The sequence below is a fragment of the Echinops telfairi genome, unplaced genomic scaffold (genome assembly GCF_000313985.2).
Source record: "Echinops telfairi isolate 266 unplaced genomic scaffold, ASM31398v2 ScPeMD7_24;HRSCAF=84, whole genome shotgun sequence".
Taxonomy (NCBI): Eukaryota; Metazoa; Chordata; class Mammalia; order Afrosoricida; family Tenrecidae; genus Echinops; species Echinops telfairi.
In genome coordinates this window covers 6695474-6714484 of record NW_022103921.1, presented here as the reverse complement: position 1 = coordinate 6714484, position 19011 = coordinate 6695474, and the positions used below count along the sequence as shown (strand labels likewise).

The 19011-nt window shown below is 44.7% G+C and overlaps 1 protein-coding gene across 1 annotated transcript in view; it reads right to left on the bottom strand.

Moving 5' to 3' along the window:
• ZC3H13 (zinc finger CCCH-type containing 13) overlaps positions 1 to 19011 on the bottom strand; it is a 100054-nt gene that overhangs the window by 30328 nt on the left and 50715 nt on the right. The window contains exons 10-12 of the mRNA XM_045289071.1: positions 17064 to 17534; positions 7820 to 8011; positions 2261 to 2531 (exon numbers count right to left, since the gene is read on the bottom strand). Of these exons, the coding sequence (XP_045145006.1) occupies positions 2261 to 2531; positions 7820 to 8011; positions 17064 to 17534 (934 nt within the window). The remainder of the gene's footprint in view (positions 1 to 2260; positions 2532 to 7819; positions 8012 to 17063; positions 17535 to 19011) is intronic.

Sequence of the window (19011 nt, the reverse complement as noted above, 5' to 3'; positions counted from 1 at the left end):
GATATGACAAAATAATAATTTATAAATTATCAAGGGTTCACAAGGGAGGGGGAAGCGGGGAGGGAGGGGGGAAAATGAGGAACTGATGCCAGAGGCTTACGCGGAGAGCAAATGTTTTGAGAATGATGAGGGTAGCGAATGTACAAATATGCTTTATACAACTGATGTATGTATGGATTATGATGAGTTGTGTGAGCCCCCAATAAAATGATTAAAAAAATAACAGCGTCATGTGCTACAATAACTGTATTTCTAACACAGCTATTTTAACGACAAGAGTCATCAGAGCACAAATATTTAACTGTCTCAACTGATCAGTTTTTAAGTTCGCGGTTAAAAATCAAAGTGAGTACCGAGGCAAAGAACAGCATAAAAAAGAGACAAAGTACAGAAATCCAGTGTGCTTACTCTTCTCATCTCCACTGTTGTAGCCATCGCTGTCAGGAGAATGCTCGCGTCGGCGCTTCGGTGACTGACGAGGGCCAGGGCTCCCTTCGTTTCTGTAGCGCTTCCTACAGGGGATGAACAGGTGTAGTTGTAACAGTCCAGTGGGTGAAGGAGGTCCCTTACTAAATGTGTTGCCAGCCCTTCTGTTATAATTAGAGTATGCAATGCTAGGACAGTAGTACTGTCAGTTGTAGCATGCAAAAAACATACTCTAACTTCTATCTTCAATAAAATTCTTTATTTGATTTGCAAAGGACATCGCAGGCTTTAGATACAAGTATTCTCTTTTGCTCTTTTATATGTATAGACTCACTTCCACTGAAAATGGTCAGATCGAAATACTGCAAAGTGGTGATATCTAAAAGTGGGATAAATAGATTAATGTATCTCAATACATTTCCCAATTTCATATTATGATACAAAAATGCCTTATGTTGGGCAACAGAAGGGGAAAACCTAGTATTGACTTTAGTAGCAAACAAATGAGTACAATTTACAGCCATTCAGCTTTAGGTAAGTTACTCGAACTTACTAGAACCTGTACTTTTCATCTGAAAATGGGGGAAATTAAAGCGAGGGAAAAATCAGTAACTTCCGAAGTCCAATGCCAAGCATATTATGGAAATACTATAAACATCGGTTTACCTTTTTTCAAAATAGATCACACCCTTGATGACAAATAAAGCAGTCAAATGTTCATGGTATTATTCTTTGAACTCAGTAGTAATGCACTGGTCTCTTGGACACTTCTAAGGAGCCCTGGCAGTAGAGTGCATTAAGCACAGCATGGGGAGTTCTCACTACCAGAAGTCCCTTGGGAGCAAGAAGCTGTCTGTTTCCCATAAAGACTTCTAGTCTCGGAAACGGCTCTATTCTGTCCTATGTGGTCACTGAGTACGAGGAATTGACTCAGTGGCACTAGGTTTGGGTTTAGTTTTGGGTAATTGCAGCGTTTTTAGTGCTCAGATTTTCCTTTATGACTAATTTTTTTTACTCATCATGTTTACAGAAACTATGGTCCCAGCACTCCTGTCTCCTTGAGAGTTCCTTTCCTGAAGGCCAGCCGCCCAGTGGAGAAGGTGGCCCCAGAGGTGGTGGGACAACTCTGAGGCCCCACATGCAGCCACGCAGGGCGTAGCACGGGGGCTCCCTCAGGTCTAACCGTGCAACTGCTTCCTGGAGACCCGGGCAGTGACAGCAAAGCAGGTTTACCCACCTCCCCGTGCACTTTCTCAGCTTGGCTGATTCTACCACTTCTCTACTGACTGCCTCTTAGAAAAAAAGTCTGCAGAAGGTGAGTAAGCCACTGTGCTACCAAAAAACGGCCCTATAATAATAACCTCCCCTGGATCAACGAGGAGGAGAAGGGGGGGATGTTATTTTCCCATAGATAATTCAAAAGATTTTAAACACTTAATACGTTTTAACTAGTATTTCTTTTAAAATTGAAATGCATGAAATTGGAGAAAATGGCCAGAAAAGTAACAGCCAGGTAAGGTGCGTGCTGCAAAGCATTAAATGAAGTAGAACTCTCAAAACGGATGTGCCATCTGATGTTTACTTTGCTCTCCTCTCCTCGTGGCCCTCTCTGGGGTTCCTGTCTTCTCGGGCGTCGTCTCGCTGCTTCTCGCGGCGGTCCTCGCGCGCCCTGTCCTTGTCTTCCCACTCCCGCTGCTGCCGCTGCTCTCGCTCCTTGTCCCGCTCCCTGGCTCGCTCTCGCTGCTCCCGCTCCCGCTCCCGTTCTTCTCGCTCCCGCTCCCGCTGCTCTTTCTCCCGCTCGCGCTCCCTCTCCCTCTCCCGCTCATGGTCGCGCTCGCGCTCTCTTTCCCGGTCTCTCTCTTTTTCTCGCTCTCGCTCCCTTTCCCTGGCCCGCTCTCTCTCTAGCTCTCTTTCTTTCTCTCGCTCTCGCTCCCTTTCCCGCTCCCGCTCCCGCTCCCGCTCCCGCTCTCGCTCCCGGTCTCTGTCTCTGGGCCTCTCGTCTCTTCTCTCATCCACTCTGTCTACTCTTCGTTCCTCTCTTCTTTCATCGCGCTCAAGCTCGTCATTCCTCCCCTGATGCCGGATTGGTGAGCTTGGTCTTTGATCTACAATGAAAACCAAGTTTTGTCAGTGATTCATTGGACAGAGAACCTGTTGGTAAGACAGCATGGCAAATCTTAAGTTTTATCTCCGTGTATATATATACATACATACATGGCCACACCAGCAATGAATTATAAACCAGACACCACATTTACTTTTAATCAACCAAATAACAAACACCCCTAGACTTTACAGGACTTTTTCTTAAATATACATTTTATTTGCCCTCTATCATTTCTGCTTCCCATCAACCCGCCCTCCATTTCCCCTGGACCCACCTCGACTTTTCTCTGCATGCTCCCTACCCTTCCTCCAGCCCACTGCTCCAAGCCCACTTTCTGCCATCTCTACCCTTCACCTCTGATCTTCTCTGTCCCCCCAGCAGGACCTGAGAACACTGGTGGCAAAGGATAGGGGCAGCAGGAGGTGTAGAACAAAGGAGCTAAAGGAAAAAAAAAATGTCCCCTTGTAAGTCACACCTCTAATTTCAGGGCAAAAGACATACACATCACAGTGCAGCTACTTATGTGAGGGACTATAGCAGAATAAAACATCTGTCAATATTTGTTGCTGCAATATCAATTTCTTTTACCATAAACTAGGATGGCGCTTAGCAATTTTGAAATAAGCAAATGTAAAAAGTGACGATCTTAGTGATACATATTTATAATTAGTATTTAACTCCCAACAGTAATAACGTTTTAAATTATTTTCTAATAATAAACTTACTTCATCACTTTGATGAAGCTATTTTCTAAAAATGTTAAATGATAGTCCCATCACATTTTATACTTTTTCCGATCAAAACACTAATCACACAAAGACACAACTTTTCTTACTACTATAATTTTGTTTTTTTCTTTATCTTTAAACATTTGAGGACATGAATGCATGATGTTAAAATTCCCAATTGAGCAGGACATGATTCGGGGATCAAACATGTAAGAGGACAATTTGGGCTTTTCCATAAATCGCCTGTTTTCTAAGTAACTCACTGGGATAGGATCTAGGCTATTGTGCTCTATTTCTATACTACAGAGTGCCGATCGGTTAAGCAATAAAGGACATACATACTACAGAGACAAACAAGTTTGTATCTTAAGTGGAGCATTTCCATTTATTAAGCAAAATCATTTTTAGCATTATTTCAAGAGAAGGAAACTATCCTAATTTGAATGTCCTTCCTTTACACGGATGAAGAAGGCAGGAAATATCCATCTTTCACTCTTGAGAAGGTTGTAGGTCCAGAGCTTTTTAGATGAGGTAAAGGGCTCTTTGGACTTCTTTTCCTAGGTATCCCCCCTTCAATAAACTTACTCTTTCCACTCAAACTTTAAAAAAAATTAAAAAGTTCACAGAATTTTGAAGCTAAAACAAACAAAGCCCTGTCTAACTTTCCCACCTTTCTTCTTAAAAACACAAAAACTATGGTCCAGAATTAATGTGCCAAAGTCCCGGAGACAGCAGCAGAATTAGGATATCAGAACTAGAAGTCAGTCCTTTATATCCTTTCACATTTGTGGGAGCCGGCTAAAGTTTAAAAGGGCTCTAACGCGTGTCATTTGGATTCCCAGAATGATACACCCCTCTTATAAGCTGTTTGCTTTCCTGATCTTAGTATCACCCCAATGCCACAAGACCTACAAAGTAACCCGAGAGGAATACAACTTACACCAATTCATAGTGCAGTTTCTGGTTACAGAAAGGGTAGTATATAGACTATTTTATGCAGGTACTCTTTTTTGGCAGATAAAAACTATTCTTTCAACTAAATGACAATGATCCATACATCAAACGAAAATGTAAATAATATCAGAACACCACATTTGTATGTCTACAGTGTCTCCGCTATCTTACTTCCAAATGTTTTCTTCTTCATATACAGTAACACCTATATAAAGTGGACAGAGGAGGAGAACCCGGATTTTCCATGAGAAGAAACAGTAGGAAGTGGCAGGACTGCCTCCTGTCAAAGGGAAATGTGTGAGACCAGAAAAAGCAAGTCAGGCCAGACAAGTTCCAGCTCTCAGCAGTTTCACTGTGTTTTCTTAATTCATCACCTATCTATTCCATGAGAGCTAGAAATTCAATTCAGACACGCATGTGCTTATTCCAAACAAAATGTGCATGCACGTGTCTCTGTAATCAGTGGATGGCCGCAGACAAGGTCTCGGTTATACATGTGCCTTAGTGTCATTAGGTGCCTTCAAAACACAAAGGTCAAATCAAAACAGGGCTTCGTGAAGATCTGCTGGGCCAGCTGGCAGTGAGAACTCAAGCTATGGTTATTCCCAAGGGGGTATTCTTAATTGATTACCTTGAAGGACATAGGTGGTCCTAGGGGCTTAAGGAAACGACCAGGAAAGTATATCAAGAACCCCCCGCCCCCATCACAATGCAACTACTCATTCTTCAAGGACAGCAAGGGTGTCCTCTGGGAATTTCAAAGTGAAACCTTGCCCTAGCTACCCTACAGCCTTGATTGTGCTTCTGTGGACTTCTTTCTGTTCCCAACGCCCAAAGCGCACTGAAAAGGAACATGGTTTGAGCCCCCTGAGGGTGCCAAAGTTGCCATTTAAATGTGGTATACATTGAAGGGCACAGAATTCTTTAGGAATGCTGGTGCGATGGAAACAATGCCTTCCAGAGTGTAGAGACCCAACTGGAGGATATGCAGAGAAACAAGAACTTCACATTTTGATATTTTCATTTAGTACAACTTAAGTTCATGAAAAATTACGTTAAAAGACAATGCAATATTCCTACAAACTTTTGAAGCTCCCTCAAATGAACTCAGACTCTGATCAGCTCTTCTTGGAAAACTAACTACATCACTGGCCTGGGTGCCTGGTATCTCTACATTCAGATTTACCCAGATGGTCGTACACGTATTTTAAATAAAGGATCTTTCTTCCAGCGACTATAAACGCAGTTGTCTTTTAGGCAATGAAAAGGTAACATGACAATGTTTAGCTTGCCTTATTAGGACATTTATACTCCAGCCAATCTTTCCTGGCCGTCGAAGCAGCGTAGCTTCACGCCGATCTCAGAGCATCAGTCTTGCCTGCTCTGCAGCACGCGTCAGCACCCTCCGTCTGTTCTCGCCCATGCCGCTCCCTCTCGTGGCAAAGTGCTTCTCACTGTTCCTTTAGATCCTACTTCAGACGACAGTGTTTCCTTACAACTTCTCCTTTGTCTTCCCGAGACTACATATAAGAACAGCATTTTTCACAGTCCCACTCTCTCTGTATCCTGATTGGACAGGAAGAAACTGAAAGGAAGATGGGCTTCCTCAGAGAGCGGACAAGGTCTGGGAGTAGTACCTTTCTATTCCCAAGAGCCAGCATCGCCCTGCTGCTCACCACTCTCTTGCCAAAAGGTCTTCATTCTCATCCTGCCTCCACTTGGCGACTTCCCATTTCAGGCAAACTCCCTCCACATGAAGCGAGCTCATCCTTGGTCTCTACAAACGTGGCTTCTTCCCTTCCAGCCACATTTCTGCAGGTCGTCTCCCCGAACTTTTCTTAAGCACTCGATCTCAAGTGGGTTTCTCCATCTTTAGAGCTCGATGGTATCCTGTTGCTTTCCTTATAGCACTTACTAACCTTTCTTTAACCTTTTGAGGTATTAAGGTCTAAAAAGACAGGAATACTGTTGTGGAATAAACACTATTTATTCCAAGTACCTATTCTTCCCTGTTAAGGTCTATAAACATGGGAACTTTTTATTCCAAGTACCGAGCAAAGTGGCCAGCATGGGTACTTAATAAATAAACAGTTGTAGAATGTATCAAGTTCTAAAATAGGTTTCTACTTTACAACTGATATTCATTAAAGTGGTTACAGTGGATCAAGCATGGGACTGCTATCAGCAAAGTCAGCGGTACAAACCCATCAGCTGCTCTACAGAAGATGTGGTGCCTGTACTTGTAAGGTTTACAGTCTTATAAAGCCCAAGGAGCAGTTCTGTTCGGTCCTACAGGGCTGCTGTGAGACAGAATCAATTCAATGGCAGTGGTTCTTTTAGCCCCTTTTGCCTAAACTGTAAAGCATCCATTCTACGATCACATCCACACACACATGGACCCTGCAAAGATTAAGTCAGAACACAAATTCAGCACCAATCTCTAATCAATGAGTGTATGGTTGAATTGCATATATGACTGAAATCGAATGTTGCCACTGAAGCCAGACATGAGGTAAGAAAAATTTGAGCTAGGATATAAAAAAAGGAAAAGGAAACAACAAGAACACCCCATGACATACTATGTTCAAAAGCATTACCAAGACACGGTAGTTGATTAGAGAAAGAGGTTCCGGCAGGTGAATGAAATATTAGAGAGGAAATCATTTCAGATATGAACACACAGAGAATCCTACATGGGTGTAACCTGAGTGCGTCAGGCTTACCTTAGCAAACTCAACCCAACCCACTCTCCTGTCTCAGATCTATGATCTCAAAAGTATGCAGGGTGCTCAGAGTCTGTAAGCTGTCTACTACTACCCACATCAGATACAAATTAACCGCTTTGATTCAGCCCCAGTGAGGTACCAACTTAGAATTTCCTGGCCCATCAAGTTTCATACTGCATTAATCTCAGTATATGGCAAACTTTGTTCTAGTAAGCAACCCAGAATGTTTAGATGACCTTCACTATATTTTAAATGTTTAGAGGCCTTAATATAGGCAGACAATAAAAACACACTAATAACGCTTCTTAAATACCTCTAAGTAATTTTACTTCAAAATTTAAGATACCATCAACCAGATTAGCAGAAAAATATCATCTTAGAACATACCAGAATTTAAATCCAGCTAAAGCAAATATAAATATATTTTCTCAAGAAGGAGTATGAATAAAGTTTATTCCCACAATCCCCAGCCCATCATCATTTGTTCTTGCTCCTCTCTGGCAGTCGTTAGGAGACAATTTGTCACAGTTGATTAGCCAGGGAAGTCAGATGAGAAAGTTTAAATAGCTCTGAAATGAGAATTAGCTGGGATGGTACCCAAACACCCATATCTTTCAGAGGGCTGGGGCCTTTTCCATTAAGATGGGGGATACCCATCAGGGCCCGCATCCACTCATTCTGTTCTGTTGACATCATTCCTCGGAGCCGTGCAAAAGAAAACCAAGAGGAGGGCTAGACGGTAGTAACTAGCTCCAGCGTGTTGTTAAGCCAAGGTTTCTAACGGCATGTTACATTAAAAAGTAAACTGAATGTTTCAGAAATCCAATTCCCCGAGTGAAAGTGTTGGCCACTATGTAATAATATTCCATTTGACAAACCTCTTTCTCTGTTGTCACGGCGGTCTCTCTCTCCATGTCTTCTCTCAAAAGAAGAGTCTCTTGCTTGATCTCTGCTGTCTCTTTCAGGATACCTGTCTCTTTCAGGGTAGCTACTCCGAGTTTCCCAGCTGTCGTGATAGTTGCTACTACTACTGTGACTGTCAAGTTGAGAGCCTCTGGTGCTTCGACTTCCTAAACAAAGGACACACACATACACGTTAACAGAAAAACCTTATTCAGTAAATGTCACCAGCCACAATCTTTCCCCAAAACACTACATAGGAAAAGTGTTTTGTTTGTTTTTAAAAATTATAGTCCAGTGGTAACCACTCACTGTTGAGAAAATTAGTAAATGTTGGATCAGAACCCCCAAGTTTTACTGACTGACTCAGGTAAGCCCCAATTTTCCTCTTCTACAACAACCAAAAAGTCTTATAAAAAGCCAAGCTTAACAGGATGCATACAGCATGAGTCCATTTATGTAACATCTGTGAAATAACCTAATCACGAAAACCGAGAACACGACGTGGGGAAGAAATGAAAATGGCTATGAAAGGCGAACTCAAGGGACTCTTGTGATGCCGGCACAGTCGGGTGTCTTGACTGTGGTTATGATAGCACAGTTCACACAGGTGCTAAAGCTACCCAGAACTCCCCTTGCATAACGCATGCACACCTGAGTGTGCATATGTAACTGAATAAACCCTCCAGCATCCCTATCAAGTCTGAAGATGGTGAGTTCATTCTAAAAGAACACAAGAGAAAGCCACCCGAAGCAAGAACCAGCAGGCATTTTCCCACCACACACACACACACACACACACACACACACACACACACACACACGATATGAGCGCTAAAAGAATTATAGCATAATTTGAAATACTGTTAACAAAGTATTTTAATAATTTAAAAATTTGCAAAGAAAATTTTACTGATTTAAAATCTGAAAAAAGTTCAAAATACTTGCTAAGGACTACTCAAAAGGACACATGTAACATCCAGGAATTAAAATGTTAGACATCAGATTAGATGCAACCACTGAACAATTAGGGTGTTGAGGAAACTCCTCAGTAAAAGCGAAACAGAGATAAAAGACCGAGAAATGTGAACGGAGAGGTCCAAGTCAAGGAGGACACAATGAGAAGATTCAACAAATGTCTAGCAACTATAACCTGTGTAAAAAGTCACATTTAAAAATAAAATACAGAAAAGCTGAAGGGGTGAAGAGAGATACACGAACAAATACTACGGAATCAAATGAAAGCTGCCTTTATGCTAGAGCCAAGTGTGGTGAAGAAACCAGATGGTGTCGGGCTATCAGAAAGAATAGCACCTGAGGTCTGAGTGGCTTATCTTCAAACAAACAGTCATTTAAGTGAGGCATCAATTAAGTCCACATGGAAAAAACACACCTGTCTGTGTGATTCAGGAATTGTGAACAATAAAATCCAAGTCTGAAAGGGAATGGTATCAGAGTTTAAACTGTGAACACCTGGTTTGCAGAAGGCAATGAGCCCTGATGGCACAGTGGTTAAGCATTGGGCTGCTAACCACAGGTCAGCAGTTTGAAGCCATCAGCCCTATGGGAGAAAGGGCTTTCAACTTCCATAAAGAGCTACAGTTTCGGAAATTCATGAGGTGCAGGGGGAGGGGGGTTCAACCCTGTCATATAGGCTCACTATGAGTCAGGCTCAGCTCAAAGGCAAGTGAGTTTGGTTTTGAGTTATGGATGACCGTGGAGGCCTAAAATCCATCTGCAGAATCTCCACGTGATTAAGCCTTTGGCGAATCCGCTCTGAACACAGTCCAAGGATGTGACTAGCCTTGCTATCAAGGCAGAGAACATTATAAAGTCGATTATGGCAGATGTAACTACGTTAAAATGTAATCCCTTATCCTTTGATCTCTTCTGACTCATTTTAGTTGTTTCCGGTTTTGGCATTTTCTGCTTTCTCTTTGGTTGTTTTTCTGTCCTGTCGTGTCGCTGGTGTTGGTTTTTCTTTTCCTGTTTGCTGCCAGTTCGGGTTTTGCACGACTTTCCGTATGTGAAATCCAGGACAGCAGGTCTACAGAGGTAGTAACTGCACTGCTAATAGCCTAGGGACATGGCAGGCGAGGATAAGGGGAAGTGGGACGCTAACAGCAATGAGTACGAGAAGAAAATGTTCTGATATTGACTGTGATGACTGCACAAATCCTAACATGATCGAATGATGAAACTGTAGGATGTGACGTCAGATTAGAAGATACGAAAACACTGCTAACAAGTTTAATCCTAGAGGCAGCTGTTGCAGGAAACCATTAAAAATACACTGTTTTTAAAAAAGTTTGTGACAAAAATCCATTACTGACACAAAACAGCCTATGCCTCCATGAAGCATGAGGTCTATGGGTAGATTGCGTCGTTTCAACCTTGCAAGTTCATGAACATGCTTCTTTGTGCAACAGGCAAAGAAGACACAGAGGCAGGAGTGGAGCGTGTTCAAATGGACACCACGAGAAGAGACAAGACGCATGACTTGGTCCTGCGCCTGCTTGTGGGCTCTGCAGTACCGCTCCACGCAAAGCACTGGCAGATGGCGCGCAGCTTCTGTTTCCAGTTGTCAACCTTGAAGCTGCTCAAATGTGAGCAGCCGGGTGGTGGCGACCAGCTCCATGTCCATGGCCTCGCCCTCTACCTACATCAGTCAAGGGTTATTCTCCCTAAGAGTTATGAGCCATCTGGAGGAAGCAGTCACCACTGTTTATCTCACAACAAGTAAGACCCCCTTCCTTCTGATAAGGATAGTAGTTGACTGTTTCCTTGTAGGAGACCCCAGAGAGGTCAAGCCCACCCAAGGATGACCAAGGGTAGGCTGCCATCATGAATCTAGGGTCCGCCCACCTTGTCACATGTATACCCCTAGTCCCTCCCATTCCTATGTGCACACCCCTAGCTCACCCTCTTCCTGTCATGCTTATACCTATCATACATCCCCTTCCTATGATGTATATGCCTATTGTACTGCCCCTTCCTGTGATGTGTGGTTACCTGGAATCAGGGCCCCCTAAGTAGTTATAACCCTTGGTTAGCAATAAAGTTGGGCTCTCCTACTCTCACTCTTGGGGAACTCTCCCCACGAGGACCAACAAGCGGGGCTGAGGTGAGCATGCTACCATGAACTGTCTGACTCCATTACTTCAATCTCTCTTCTATCTTTCATGCGCTCTATGACCACTATAATCTTTACTTGTTATCACCGTACAATTGTGCCTGCCAGACCCATGCTGATTTGTTGGGAGCCCTCCTTTCCCCACACCACCTGGCAGGGTACAAGCAGCAGCATGCTCACGAGTTCCTGACTGCAGCGCTGGACGTCCTCCACCGGCACTGCAAAGGGGACGACAAGGAGAAGAAGGCCCACAACCCCAACCACTGCAACTGCATCCCTGACCAGATCTTTACAGGGGGGCTGCAGTTGGACGTCACCTGCCAGGTGTGCCATGGGGTCCCCACCATCATAGACACGTTCTGGGACATCAGCTTGGATCATCCTGCCTCCTCCACACCATTCTGGTCCCTGAGCCCGGGAGTGAGGGCAGCATGGTCAATGGGGAAAGTCATGCTTCAGGCACCACCATGCTGACAGACTGCCTGCGGAGATTCACCAGACCAGAGCAGCTAGGAAGCAGTGCCAAAATCCAGTGTCATGGTTGCCACAGCTACCAGGAATCCACCAACAGCTCACCATGCAGAAACTGCCCATTGTTGCCTGTTTTCATCTTAAACGGTGTGAACACTCGGCCAAGCTGAGGAGCAAGATTACCACACGCGTCCTTCCCCCTGGAGTTGGACATGACCCCCTTCGCGGCCTCAAACAACAAGAGCAGGATGAAGGGCAGTGCCAGCAGCCGCGGGGAACCTGAACAATAACAAACACTCCTTGTTCGCAGTGGTTAACCACCAAGGCACCTTGGAGAGTGGCCACCACAGTAGCTTCATCCAGTAGCACAACAACCAGTGGTTCAAGGGTGACAATGCCACCATCAAGGACGTGCTAGACAGAGAGGGCTACTTGCTCTTCCATCACAAGCAGGTCCTGGAGTACGCATAGTCTCTGAAGCAGCTGGTCAGAAGGGAGCGAGCTGGCAAGCCTCTCCCGACATACCCTACCCTCCTGACATGGAGACCTCGCCGCCCACTCCGGAGCCACCACTCTGCTTGGGCCCAGGCCAGAGAGCAGTGGGGCCCAGCACGCAAGCAGCTTCCACCGAGCGGCTCTGCAGTTGGAGACCGACTGTGGAGATTGCACAGAAGGGAAAATTCAACACATGGTGTACTCTTGAGTGGAGAAGGAACAGGACAGACCCACCACTAGTGTCCCGTGCTCCTCCAAACAAAATATGAGGGGGTGGGGGTGGGGGTGAGGCGTGTCAGCACAGAGCACTCCTGCCTGTGCTTCTGTTCTAACTGACCAGTGGGTGGCAAGGAAAACATCTTTTTAAAGCCCGTCTAGAGGTCTCAGTGGGTGCAATGAGAGCAGCCCAGTGGAAGACAGCAAGGGCATTTCCATAAGGAGAGGGACTATGCGAGCTTCGTTCTCTGTGTGTGGGTTCTAGCACTAAGTACATATAGTCTGAGACTCTCAGCGTGGGTGTTCTCAGCAGATTCAAAGAATCACCTGTGGGCTTGTGAAACTAAGGACATGAACTTGGGGTTCTGCAGGTAACCTAGCATCAAACTGCACATTGACGCATCAGCTGAGATATTACTCTCTTTTTGGTTTTCTAGAAATAGGCATTTCTTATCCCCCGCCTCCTTTTTAATGGCGAATTTCATAAATGTAATAATGGGACAGATGGTTGTCCACTGAGGGGACTGCAATCAACGAGATGAAAACGTGTGGATGAACCGTTGAATGAAAAACTGATGAAGAAACATACAACTTTCCTCTAGCTCTTTAATGCTTCTTCCCTCCCACTATCTTCCCTCCCAATTCTACCTTACAAATTCGGCTAGACCAGAGCACGTACACGGGTACAGATAAAAGAGCTGGAAACACAGGGAATCCAGGACAGATAAACCCCTCAAGACCATACTGAGAGTAGCCATACCAGGAGGGTAAGGGGAAGGTGGGGGGAGAAAGAGGGGAACTGATCACAATGATCTACATGTAAACCCCCTGCCAGGGGGGCGGAAAACAGAAAAGTGGGTGAAGGGAGACACCGGTCAGTGCAAGACATGAAATAATAATAATAACAATTTATAAATTATCAAGGGTTCATGAGGGAGGGAGGGTAGGGAAGGGGAAAAAATGAGGAGCTGATACTAAGGGCTCAAGTAGAAAATGTTTTGAGAATGATGAGGGCAACAAATGTACAAATATGCTTGACACAATGGATGTATGGATGGATTGTGATGAGAGCTGTACAAGCCCCCAGTGAAATTATTTAAAATAAATAATAAAAAAAGAAAACATAAAGCCTTGAAAGAAATCATCTATGGGCACGGACACAACTATTCGCTGAAAACAAAGCAAACCTTTGAAGTCAGTTCCAACTCGCAGTGGCTCTGAGGCCAGAAGAGACCTGCCAGCAGCATTTCCGAGGTGGTGACTCTCGTGTGGGCGCTGCCTGCCACATCTCTCCTCTGAGGGAAGCTGGTAGGCTCCCATCACAGACCTGCTGGCTAGCACTGAGCAAGGACGGACGCACTGTGCCACCAGGGACCCCTTGATTCACTGAGGTGCTGCTCTAAGATGAAAACACCTGGGACACCGCAGGGCCAGACCGGCTACCCATGCTGTCCACCTCACCATGCCCTCGGCGCGCCCAAGGCGTGAAGCAGAACTCCCAGGTGTGCGGGTATGAATCCTCGCTAAGAATTTGTTAAATGAAATCAGCAGAGTATAGAATAGTACGGAATTTTCACAACAAAAGTTTATAAAATGATCGTTATAAAATCAAGAGGGGAACCTTTTCTTTGCGTATACTCATATTATTAGATGTATACACATGAAACTGTCAAAGATGAACATTTCTAGAACGAGAAAATCAGGAATGGGTAGAAAAGAAGCTTTTCACGGTTAGATCTTTTTCCACTTTTGAATTCTTGAACTATCAGATTACATCTTCCAAAAGAGTGAAGAAAAAATTTTAAAGTTATCATTTCCAAAGGCAATCAAAACATAAGGCACTCAGAAATGAAATATGTATACAACCTAAATGGAAAAAGTTATAAATCAATCCACTTAGGGCATCTGAAATAAAAATTGAAGATCCCCCACCCCCCATGCAACTTCTAAAGTATTATGAACAAGGAAGAGATTGAGAAAGCCCAGACAACTATGGCAGAAGAGGTGGGGGACCCTCAACACTTACTGTGCAGCCGGTAATAGACCGGGGAGAAGTCAAGAGACCGATGGGCCGTAACAAAGGATGGAAAGGATGCAGAATTCTATAGCAGTGTCTGTGTGCATTGGTGGATACATGAATTCTATAGCAGTGTCTTGTGTGCACTGGTGATACATGAATTCTATAGTAGTGTCTGTGTGCATTGGTGGATACATGAATTCTATAGCAGTGTCTTGTGTGCACTGGTGATACATGAATTCTATAGCAGTGTCTGTGTGCATTGGTGGATACATGAGGTCAAAATTAAGTGCTAGCCAGGGGCCAGACTAAACTCAGGGATACATATGGGAGCCCATTAAAAAGGAGGTGGGAAAAGGTATGGGTAGCCGGGGGAACAGGGCACTAACCCACACAGGGTGAGGGTGTTGACTGTGTCTCCATAGGGAAAGAGGGACCAAACTTCAATCCAGCGCTCCAAGACAAGAACGCAACACACTGACATGAAGCAGGGATGAGGGGCCGGCCACACTACCAACTAAGTGGACAGCACCACCGTCCCCCCCCCCCAAGAAGAATTCACTTCAGAGGACAGCACTGAAACTACAGCTCAGGAAGAGGGACTGGTCTGGTCAGAGCACACCGGAGCCAACGAGGGGGGATAGGGAAAAAAAAAAAAAAAAAAAGAGTAGAGCACATCCTGGCTCACCAAGCCCTGAGGACAATGTTCCTGCTCAGAACAGCAATGCACAGAGATGACCACAGGGCCTGCCTCACCACGGAACACAGCGTTCCTCATTGACCCACAGCACCATTGGGGACAACACTAGAGACACATGGTGGGAATTGGGCCCGCCCTGAGCTCACTACGCAGAAGCTAGCAGAGCAGCTGGGGGCGCAGAGCAATGAAGTCCCCAGGGATAGAGGCAGTGCCAGGGCATGGCACCCCATCAGACTCAACTGGAAAGCACCCGTGAAAGACAACAAACAGACCCTGAACTATTTATATGTTTGTGTGTGTGTGTGTGTGTGTGTGTGTGTGTGTATGTTGTTGTTGTTGTTGTAGCTTTTGTTTTACTTTCTATTGGTGCTTTGTGGTACTCAGTCTTGTGATGGTACATAGCATGTCTACCTGGAGATAGGTGGAATAAACAAGCCAGATGAGAGAACAATGGGATGATAGTTCCGGGGGGACATGGGAGTAGGGGAGGCGGGGGAAAGGAAGTGGGTGTTAACAAGCCCAGGGACAAGAGAACAACAAGTGATCCAAAATCAGTGGCAAGAAGGGTGTGGGAAGTTTGGCAGGGCTGGATCAAGGGCAATGTAACCGGGAGGAATTCCTAAAACCCAAATGAAGGCAGAACATGATAGTGGGACAAGAGAAAAGTACAAAGAAATAAGAGGAAAGAACTAGGAGGCAAAGGGTAGTCATAGAGATTTAAATACAAGCATATGAGGATGTAAATATATTTATATACGACGACGAGGAAATAGATCTATGTACATTATATTTATAGGTTGAGTATTAAGAAAACAGATGGACAGTGGGCCCCTGCACAAGTACTCCCTCAACACAAGAACACTTTGTTCTAATAATTCGGCAGAAGCACACCAGCCTGTCCCAACTCGATCGCAGAGGACACAGTGGGTGCATAAGTAAAGTGCTGAAGAAAGCTGATGGTGTCCAGCTATCAAATAATATAGCGTCTGGGGTCTTAAAGATAAACAAGCGGCCATCTAGCTAAGAAACAACAAAGCCCACATGGAAGAAGCACACCAGCCTGTGAGATCACAAGGCGTCAAAGAGATCAGGTATCAGGCATCAAAGTCCCCCCCCCCCCCAATCATAGCATTGTGAATGAGGGGGAGTACGGAGTGGGGACCCAGGGCCCATCTGTGGGAAATTGGACATCCCCTTGCAAAAGGGCTGCGGGGAGGAGACGAGCCAGTCAGGGTGCAATGTAGCAACGATGAAATATACAATTTTCCTCTAGTTCTTGAATGCTTCCTCCCCCCCACTATCATGATCCCAATTCTACCTTACATATCCGGCTGGCCCGGAGGATGTATACTGGCACAGATAGGAACTGGAAATACAGGGAATCCAGGACAGATGAGCCCTCCAGGACCAGTAGCGAGAGTGGCGATATCGGGTGGGTGGAGGGAAGGTGAGGGAGAAAGGGGGAACAGATTACAAGGTCTACATATAATCCCCTCTCTGGGGGGTGGACAGCGGAGAAGTGGGTGAGGGAGATGTCGGATGGTTTAAGATATGACAAAATAATCATAATTTATAAATTATCAAGGGTTCAGGGGGAAGGGGGGAGCGAGGAAGGAGGGGGAAATGAGGAGCTGATAACAAGGGCTCAAGTAGAAAGTAGGCACTTTGAGAATGATGATGGCAACATATGTACAAATGTGCTTGACACAATTGATGTATGTATAAGAGCTGTACGAGCCCCTAATAAAACGATAAAAATAAATAAATAATAATTAAAAAGTGCCAGCAGTCATAAATCGTTTAAGTAGGTTACCATTACGGATGGCGAGTGCTTTTTAGAGGAAGATAAAATGGTTCATGATCCTGATAAGCAATGGTTTCAAGTGAGTACAAATAATGAGAAACGCAAACCGGCCCGTTCTGATGCCATCAGTTTTCATAGCCCGGCATTTGAATCTCACTCTGCTCTGGTGATTATTTCAGGATGGTAGGCATGAGTGCGTAATTTAACCAGGGTGTCTAGCCACGCCCCTTTAAGTTTTGTTATCTTACATAGCTAATCATTACCATTCGGAATTTAAAGGGAAGAACACAAAACAAATGAAAACTAACTGACCAATGATAAGGAAGATATTAACGATCTACTGAGAAATTTAAGGATGATGTATAGGGAACATATGGAAAACCTACCCTTTTCAGGCAGCTCCGGACCTCTGCCCCTACTTCTGCCCATGCGATCGTTCCTGATTTCACCTCGAGACTCATTTCTGGTATCATTCCTTATTTCAGTTCGAGCACTTTCTTCCCTTAAATGGTTTCTGCCATAACTCCGGGATTCTTCCTGATACACTTCCTCCTTCCGATGGGCATCACGGCTCTCCCGGTCCCTGTAGTCATGCACATCACGGGTGGAGCGAGACTCTCTCGGCTCCCTGCTGTCTTTGCTATAGTCTTTGCTGTAGTCCCTCATGTCCCTGGAGTCCCGCAGATCTCTGGAGTCTCTAAGTGGTTCCCTTCGGTCTCTGCCATCTCTGGTGTCCCTCCGATCCCGGCCATCACGAGGGTCTCTCTCATCCCTGTGGTCCCTAGAAGAGTTCTGCTCCTGCTCATACTCCCGTTCTTCCCGCGTGTCCTTCTCTCTCTCTCTCTTGCCTCTGGTTTCTGGAACAGAATTGTAGAAATCAACTCTAAGTCTTTTGTACAAAGTTCCATGAAACAAGACAATGTATTTAATGCACAGCTTTTAAGATTTGGGTAAATAAGAGAATTAAAATTATCCACAGGCCAAAAAATGTATTGTTAGTAACATCTAAAGCATTCTATTCTTCATTGGGTTTGAACACAATTCTCCCTGCCGCCCTCCTACCCAAATGGAGAGATCCTATTCAAAAGAAGATGGGCTCATATAAAAACACTCCTACTTTAGATGCAGAGGGTCACAAAACTTTCATCGCATCTACTAAATTTCTAGACTATGAAGCAGAACTCAGCCAGCCCCTCGAAAGTACTAGAGCAGTGGTTCTCAACCTTCCTAATCTGTGACCCTTTCATACAGTTCCTCGTGTTGTGGTGACCCCCCCAACCATAACATTATTTTCGTTGCTACTTCATAACTCTAATTTTGTTACTGTTATGAATCGGGAGACCCCTGTGAAAGGATCATTCAACCTCGAAAGGGGTCGCGACCCACAGGTTGAGAACCGCTGTGCTACAGCACCTGAGAGTAATCTAGTTCATTATAACCCCCTCACTGTCATCAGTGATTCTGACTCACATGGACCAGATAGGGCAGAATCGAAGTGTTCCTCAGGGGTTTCAGGACTATACATTTTTACAGACAGCCTCATCTTTCTCCTACAGAACAGCTGCTGGGTGCGAAGCACTGACCCTGCCATTAGTAGCCCAATGACTCCACGGCACCAGCTGGGGAGGATCACAAAAAGCCACCAAATCAAACAGACTGCAATTGAGTCAAGTCTGACTCATAGCGACTCTGAACAGTATGAGTTACGGCTTTATTCCTCTTTAAGAGAGCAACGAACCTTAGCTTTCTTCCGCAGAGTGGCTGTTCGGTTTGAACCAACAACTTTGCAGTTACGAGTCCAACATTCATCCAACATAAATATGACTGTAGATAAGGTACCTGGAAGATATTATTATTCACTGTACCCTTTCCTGAGCTTTTTAATGATGCCAGATTCCCATGAATACTGGTCTCTGATATTTTCCTAGTTATATAGCATTAACATTTCAGAGAAAATCTAAAAATCTTTTTTTTTAACGTGGAAATGAACCTCACTGATTAGTAACCTCAATCCTGTAATTTTATAAATGGACAAATGGAAATCCAAAGTCAATACCAGAAACAAAAACCAAACCCACTGTGGTTCTCAACCTTCCTCAGGCCGCGACCCTTTCATACAGCTCCTTAGGTGGTGGTGACCCCCAACCATAACATTATTTTCGTTGCTAATTCATCACTGTCATTTTGCTACTGTTATGAATCGGGCGACCCCTGTGAAAGGGTCTTTTGACCCCCAAAGGGGTCGGGACCCACAGGTTGAGAACCGCTGTTCTAAAGGTTCCACCGAAATCAGTTCCGCACTGTCGTACTGTGCAAGCTTCCGCTGATGGGGCA